The 8571-nt window shown below is 33.2% G+C and overlaps 1 protein-coding gene and 2 pseudogenes across 1 annotated transcript in view; 2 read left to right on the top strand and 1 right to left on the bottom strand.

Annotated features, from left to right (window-relative positions):
- The first annotated feature begins 1064 nt into the window (after positions 1-1064).
- On the top strand, positions 1065-1183 carry LOC120595744 (uncharacterized; annotated as a pseudogene).
- Positions 1184-2748: 1565 nt separating this feature from the next.
- Positions 2749-2867, top strand: LOC120595855 (uncharacterized; annotated as a pseudogene).
- A 2929-nt stretch (positions 2868-5796) lies between these two features.
- Positions 5797-8571, bottom strand: part of TMEM65 (transmembrane protein 65) — a 41506-nt gene continuing 38731 nt past the window's right edge. Inside the window, exon 7 of the mRNA XM_039853988.1 lies at positions 5797-8487. Within this exon, the coding sequence (XP_039709922.1) occupies positions 8386-8487 (102 nt within the window). The 3' untranslated portion in view covers positions 5797-8385. The remainder of the gene's footprint in view (positions 8488-8571) is intronic.

The raw sequence follows: 8571 nt of genomic DNA, 5'->3' as shown, positions 1-8571 counted from the left end.
AGGCAGTGTGCTAATGGTATCAACTCGGAGTCATGGGATCACGGAGTAGTTAACTCACTACTTTAAACTGAATTGATGTCTTGCCTTCTAAGATTGATATATTTTATTTATATTTTCCCTGAATTGGAATAATTCAATGTTTTTATTTAAAAGTTTACTTATATTGTCTTACCACGAAAATTAATATGAAGTGTCAAAATGACTTTATTGCCCAGTACGTTGAATTACGTGAGAACACAAACTACAATATATAATGCATTATAAGAACTTAGCACCATTGTGGAGCACGTGGGCCACTCAGAATCACACAATTCTGGAGTTTGCAGAGTACTCGAAGGCTGTCCATCTCTCTGATACCGGAAGATACCTCAAGGGAATGGACTGAATCTCATGATTCCGTTGACCCAACTTCCTCATAATTTGGTTCATTATGGATAGCAAACACATATGGTAGGAATGAGTACAGAAAAATTTTTTTTCTGAACTGCATTTTGAATTTCTCAATTTTGCAGAGAAAAAAAGAAAGGATGAATTTTAAATTAGTTAAACTATTTATTAGCTGTCTGAGTGGGAAGAATATTGCAGGAAGCTATAATTATAAAACCTGAATATAGCCAGGAACCAGCGTAGAGTTTTCAGCCTGTTTATAAAACATGCCAAATATCAGATGGTATGAAAGGGTAATGTGTTAATAGCAGACATGCAAAACACTGGCTGCAATTTCTAGGGAAGACTAAAGAATCTGACTAAGCTTCTGGCAGAGCTGCTCTACAACATAGTTTTTCTCTTGAAATCTAACTGCTTCGAAATAGAAAGGACTTGAAATCAATGAGGAAAGTTTATTTTCAGTACCTTAAGCATTGTTCTTCTAAGATCTTTCATTTTCTACACAGGGAAATATAAATAAGGAAGGCAAGGTACCAACTACCAGTAAGTTCACTCTGTAAATTTAAAACCCCTCTCTCCAATTGGCTAACATAACGCAATCCCATAATATTTGAAGGAAAAAAAAAAAAGAAGCCTAGAATTTGAAATCAGAAGAGTTGTATTTAAATAAAGGTCTAGTCTACGGCCATGCTACCCTGAACAAGCCTGATCTCGTCTGATCTCGGAAGCTAAACAGGGTTGGGCGTGGTTAGTACTTGGATGGGAGACCACCTAGGAAGACCAGGTGCTGTAAAAAATAAAAAAATAAAATAAGAGATCGTAAGCTGACAAAGTCCTTGCAATCTATGAGGTCAACCAAGGGTTGCCTCACCTAAAAAATAAACAAACAAACAAATAAATAACAAAGGTCTAGCTACTTACACAGCTTTGCAACTCTCTCACCTATAAAACTGAGAATTGTGTTGCCCTTACCTAGGTTTGCTATAAAAATGCTATAATTATTAAGATATTCTGATGGCTCATTGATAGTTGCCATTTGCTTTTTCCTGCTCTGGAGATTATAATTTTAAAACTTTTGGGATATATCTTTTCTATCCTATCACTACAATAATTATGCATTTTCAACTTTAGTTTTTTCAAACTTACATTTTACTCATCACCCAGGAAAAAATCAACACTTACTACACAGTGTACAAGGTCCGTGATAGTTACAAAGGGAAATATAAAGATGACTAAGATCTGATTCCTACCTTCAAGGAATTTATTTATAATAATAGAAGGCATATGGGTACAAAAAAATGCCCATGATCAGGCGTAATCTGGAAGGACAGACCATTATAACAATGGTCCCCAATGAATAATGCCTCCTTTTGTCCATGCCTCTTTGCAATATGACATTATTGCTATTCCTCACATCAGAAGGGTTGGAAACGATTTCTCCATCTCCTTGAATTTCAGCTAGTTTTGAAACTGGTCTTGACCAAGGGAAGGTGGAAAAGAGGGGAAAAATGCTGAAAGCTTTTCCTCTAAGATGAGGAACAAGACAAGGATGTCCACTCTCACCACTTTTATTCAATGTAGAATCAGAAGTCCTAGCCAGAATAAGGAGGTAGGGAGAAAGGGGGCGCACATCCAAATTGGAAAGAGGAAATAAAACTGTCACTATGCGCAGATGACATGATTTTATATGTAGAAAACCCTAAAGATTCCACAAAAAAAAAAAACTGTTAGAAAAAACAAATTCAGTAAAGTTGCAGGGTACAAAATCAATATACAAAATCCCATCGTGTTTTTATCTATTAACGACGAATTATCAGAAAAAGAAATTAAGAAAACCATCCCATTCACAACTGCATCAAAAAGAATAAAACACCTAGGAATAAATTTAACCAAGAAAGTGAAAAACCTGTACACTAAAAACTATAAGGCATTAATGAAAGAAATGGAAGAAGACACAAATAAAGATATCCTGTGCTCATGGGTTGGAAGAATTAGTGTTGTTAAAATGTCCATATTACCCAAAGGAATCTACAGATTCAATGTAGTCCCTATCAAAATTCCAATGGCATTTTTCACAGAAGCAGAACCCTAAAATTTGTATGGAACCACAAAAGATCCTGACTATCCAAAGCAATCTTGGCAAAAGAACAAAGCTGGAGGTATCATGCTTCCTAATTTCAAACTATACTACAAGACTATAGCAATGAAAACAGTACGGTATTGGCATAAAAACAAACACAGAGATCAATGGAACAGACTAGAGAGCCCAGAAATAAACCTATGCATATATGGTCTAGTAATTTACTACAAAGGAGTTAAGAATATACAATGGTGAAAAAAGTCTTTTCAATAAATGATGTTGTCTACAGCTATGCCACCCTGAATGTGCCTGATCTCGTCTGATCTTGGAAGCTAAGCAGGGTCAGGCCTGATTAGTACTTGGATGGGAGACCACTTAGGAATACCAGACGCTAAAGGCACTAAAAATAAATAAAAAAAACTTTAAAAAAATGCGGTATCTAAGGAACAAAAAGAACAAAAACAGACTCAAAAACAGACTCACAAATATAGTGGACAATTTGGTGACAGACAGCGCGGAGGGGGTTGGGAGGCTGGGAAAATGGGGTGAAGGGTTAAAGAAGTACAACTTAGTAGTTGATAGTTGGGCATGGGGAGCATGAAAGAGGGAATATAGTTATAGCATTAATACGATGGCTAAGTGGAGGGCCAGGGGAGGGAGGGAGCAATTGGGGGGATCGTTTTATGAACATTATAGATGTCTAACTAATGTACTGTATACTTAAAACTAATTTAAGCAAACTTTAAAAATGGTGCTGAGAAAAGTAGACAGCTACATGCAAAAGAAGGAAACTCTCTTACACCACACACAAAAATTAACTCAAAGTGGATGAAAGAACTAAATGTTAAGACTTGAAACCATAAAACCCCTAGAAGAAAACATAGGCAGTAACCTCCTTGACATTGGTCTTAGTGACATTTTCATGGATCTGACTCCAAAGGCCAAGGTAATAAAAGCAAAAATACACAAATGGGCCTATAGCAAATTAAAAAGTTCTGCACAGTGAAGGAAACCATCAACAAAACAAAAAGGCAACCTACTAAATGGGAGAAGGTATCTGCAAATCGTAAATCTGATAAGGGGTTAAAGCCAAAGTATAAAGAACTCTTACAACTCAATAACAACAAAAAGCAAACAATCCAATTAAAATATGGGCAAAGGATCTGAACAGACATTTTTTCAAAGATACATGCAGATGGCCAACAAGCACATGAAAAGATGCTCTACATCACTAATCATCAGGGAAACGCAAATCAAAACCACAATGACATATCACCTTGCACCTATCAGAATGGCTATTATCGAAGAGACAAGAAATAGTAAGTCTTGAGGAGAAAAGGGAACCCTCATGCACAACTGGTGGGAATGTAAATTGGTGCAGCCACAATGGAAAACAGCACAGAAGTTCCTTAAAAAAGTAAAAATAGAACTAGTCACATGATTCAGCCGTTCCACTATTGGATATTTATCCAAAGAAAATGAAAACGCTAATTTCAAAAGATATATTCACCCTTATGTTCACTGCAGGATTGTTTACAATAGCCAAGATATGGAAGTAACCTTCAACAATGGATGAATGGATAAAGATGTGCTATATATGTACAATGTAATACTACTTAGCCATAAAAAAAAAAAAAATCTTGTCATTCTTGACAACATGGATGGAACTTAAGGGTATTATACTAAAATAAGTTAGACAGAGAAAGACTAATACTGTATGATTTCACTTATATATGAAACAAAATAGATCTCATAGATATAGAAACCATTGGTGGTTTCCAGAGGGAAAGGGGGTTGGAGGTAGGCAAAGTGGGTGAAGGAGATCAAGAGGTACAAACTTCCAGTTATAAAATAAATAAGTCATAGGGATGTAATGTACAGTGTGATGACTACAGTCAATAATATTATCATATTGTAAATTTGAAAGCTGTTGAGAAAATAAATCCTAAAGTTCTCATCACAAGAAAAAATATTAGTAACTTTGTATGGTGACAGATGGTAAACAGACTTAGTGTAGTGGTCACTTCGCAATGTATACAAATGTCAAATCATTATTTTGAACACCTGAAACTAAAATAATATTGTATGTCAATTATACCTCAATAAAAAAAAGGAAAATAATCTTAACTACCTAACAGTTTTCTTTGACTCAACTACTTCTCTTAAACCCCATTTATGTCTAACATCCGAATATTTTATTAGTGGTAAAGCACTATATAAATGTATATTAACAAATGCTAAGTCTCTACTGAATTTTAACAAATGCTAAGTTTCTACTGAATTTCATAGATATAGAAGCAAAAAGGAACCTAAGCAGAGAATAGATGTTACAGTTCATGCAACTGATGTCCCAACTGCATCGAAGTTAAGAATATAGGCTTTACACTTGGACAAAGGTGGATTCCAGTCCATTTATTAGTGGTGACATTGTGGGCAAATTAACCTCTCTATGTCTCAAGTTACTCAAATAGGGATAATAGCACCAACTTAACATTGTTATTAAAGTAATTAAATGTGATAATGTGTGTAAGATATCACAGTACATAGGAATAAATAAGTGCTTAATAAAAGGGGTCTAACATTATATTTATAATCATTGTCACCATATCACTCAGGCTCCATGGCCAATTTATTAATATTTCCCAAATAATTTATGGTAAAACTGGCTATTTAATTTCCAAGTTCATACAGCTGAAAAGCAGCAAATTAGAGAGACAAAGCAGTTGCCAGGAGTGAGAGTAGCAAAAAAAAATGGAAGGAAAATCAAACTATAAAGACCAGATTCCAAAGGCACTGCATTAAAGCACAATAATTATATCCATGAAAATGATGCTTAGCCCAGTAAGAAAAAGATTACATTTAATACACTTTTTTAAGATGGCAAGAAAATATAATTCTAAAATTAGATTTACTTCAAAATGGTTTAGACAAACTTTTGTGGTAAAATATACACTTCCATTATCTTCGAGGTTCACCTTCCAGAGAAAAGGAGTAAAGTAACTGAGGCATTATTATATAGAAGGTTTAGACAGCTCTGCTATAAATACCTATCAGTGTAATTTATGCCAATCTCTTTATGGACAGCTTTTTTTGGCATCCTATTAAAGATTAAATTATCCCGATGTGGGATCATTCCTCTCTCATAATCTGTAATGTTGTATCTCAAGTGTGGACTTCAGTGAGATGGTAGAGTTCCATTTTACTGTCTCAGTGACACTGCTAATGCCCTGTAACGAATCTGCATCTATTAATCTTATTTCCTTTAGTGACACAATAACCAGGGCCTTCCAAGATTAGGAAGAAAATCAAATTTCAAAATCAAAACCACATTCCAAATTTCTTAAAAGATTTTTTTTTGTTGTTCAATTCTTTTGTAAAAACATTGGTCACCATTTAACATACAGTGGCAACAAAACGCACCCAATTTACATGCATCAACATGTCAATAAATCATAATACACGAAAAACATAAATTTCAAACGAACAGTATGCACATAGCTCATGTTGCATTTAACCACGGTAATAGTGCTGCCAATAAAGAAATAGCTAATATGAGAAATAAGAATTCCAGTTTCAATCTGAAATAAGTTTCTTTGTGAAAAGTAACAAAATAATCGACTGTATGACGTAATTATCTTTAAGGAACAACTTTTCAGAAATCACTTTGTGCAGATCATCATATTAGTGTAGAATAAGATCTTGAAAAAATGTGTACCTTAGGTTAAGGACAAAAGGGCTTTATTATTTCTTGAAAAGTAATTACCTGAATGATGAAAATTTTTATTGTGTCTATAAATTAAAATATCTTTCAATATGAAGGTTTGAATTTCCATATTTTGACATCTTAAATAATTCTGCAGATGTTAAGCCAAACTGAAAGATTCTGTAGGACTGGGTTATTTTCAACAGCAAAAAACAAAAACAAAACAAAACAAACCAATAATCAAAAGCCCTTTCTAAACTCACAGGCAAGTCTCTGGATATGGGATTTAATTAATAAGAAAATTTAAGCACCACAATAAAATGCTTTTTTAGAAAACAGAAAGGACTGGCAATATATAAGTTAGGGACAAAAGCGCATAAACATTTACAAAAATCTTTTAATAAGCACTCTAATCTTCTCATCTGAAATAATAAAAATAATTTTTTGGTGTGTGTGGTATTATGTGGAAGATACAAACCACAATCCTGTTTATGATAGCAAATTCTATGATTCTAATTTGACCAATCAAGACTGTGTCATATTTTACACAATAAGAATCGCATATATTTATTTCTATAGTTTATGACTTATTTACTTATTTCTCTCAAAAATCTATAATTAAAGGATAGCACTAAATTACTTTGAAGTGCACAGAAGAGAATTTATGACAAATTGCCTTGTGGGGAAAAACAGCTCCTCTAAAAATAAGAGCTCGAAGTAAATACATGCAAATAAAACTTTCAAATGAGGTAGCTGTGAAGACAGCCATCTTGTAAGTTTCCCTTCTTTTGCATCTATTTACCAATGATTGCAGTGACCCAAAGTGTAATTTTAATTTCAGTTTTTCTCCTCCATAATGTGTTTAATTACTCTTACAAACAAGTAAGAGTAATTTTTTAGCATGTGTAACAGGCCACATGCTAAAAATCTTTAAGGGTTCATAAAATTAAAATTTATGATTCATACATGGTTAACTTAAATCAGATATACAAGACTGGAAATAAGTAACTTTAACCTAGAATATGATTTAAACACCACAAAAGAAGAAAAATGATCAAAAAAGGAGAGGATTTCAACTCATGTAACTTTTGACTACTAGACTATCTACAGCAAAAAGCAAAATATAAAATATTTAGTTTTCACCTCAAAAGAAGTTATCCAGAAATAAAATTCACTAAACAAGCTATAATGGCATCAGGATTATAAGTACTCAGACTCATTCACTTCAGTCGAGAAGACACTTTGGGGGAAAAAACTCCTTCCCAAACAATATAATTTATATCTCATTAACCTTATAAACATCACTTCAACTTTACCACTTATACCATAAACTTTCTTGACAGTTCTCATTTTCTATTTCTCAAACAAAAATTTTTTTTAGCCTCTTCATTTCCAAGTGTCATGTCAAACCCCTAAGTTAACCCAATTCCACAATCTCCATTAAAAATACCCTAAAATAATCATTTTCTTCCTCTCAGGAACCACGTAATTATTCAAAATGGATACATTAAAAGTTAAAACCTCAATTATAAATAATACACTTAACATACATGGTTTTATGTAGTAGGGAGACCACATAATTGCTCATTCTGATGAACCTTTGGTTCTTGAAATAGTAAAGTCATAAAATGAAAATGAGTAATAGAGACTTAAAATACTTAAAGTTTGCATCCAATTTGAATAGATATGGGAGTTAAAAAAATGTGTGCAATTACATGATTGTGAATGTTTACTGTGAAACAGTACAAAATTCATTGCCAAAAGGATAGTAAAAAAATCTTCAACTGACATTAGACATCCTAAGTAATTTGGAAAAATCTTAAGATTGAATTGTAACTATAGGGAACAACAGAAATGCTTTCATGCAAGTACACATGTTAAGTAACAAATAAGCAAACCCCAACTCATTACAGTACATCAATGACTGACACTTTAAGTGATATTTTGATATATAAAGAAAGAGAAGGAAAAGGTAGAATGTTAACTGCCACTGATGAAAAAGCATTTCAACAATTTACACTTAATGATAAACAGTTTTTTTAAAAAGATGTCCTAAGAAAACCAAGCCACAATAAGTTAGTGTTTTCCATAATACATGCTGAATTATTTGATCCCATATCTATACACTGTTACTGTCTTAATTCCTAAATGTTGTGACAGCATATTTAATAATTGAGGTACATTAGTTTACATTTTTATAGGTTCTCTAAGAGGGTTAATTTTTCTTTTCCAGTTTTTCATCTTCTTCACCTACTCCCAAGAAAATCAAAGGAAACATTCCTAGAATGCAGCCAATAGTCACCCCAACAGCTTTGCCCTAAGGAAACAAAAGAAAACATTTTTTGAAAGTTATTTTATCCCTGTAAGAGGAATCCTTGCTTAAGTATCTATGATGAACACT

The sequence above is a fragment of the Pteropus medius genome, unplaced genomic scaffold (assembly GCF_902729225.1).
Source record: "Pteropus medius unplaced genomic scaffold, Ma_sr-lr_union100, whole genome shotgun sequence".
Classification (NCBI taxonomy): domain Eukaryota; kingdom Metazoa; phylum Chordata; class Mammalia; order Chiroptera; family Pteropodidae; genus Pteropus; species Pteropus medius.
The sequence above is the reverse complement of the archived record's forward strand: the minus strand, read 5'-3'. Positions and strand labels throughout refer to the sequence as shown.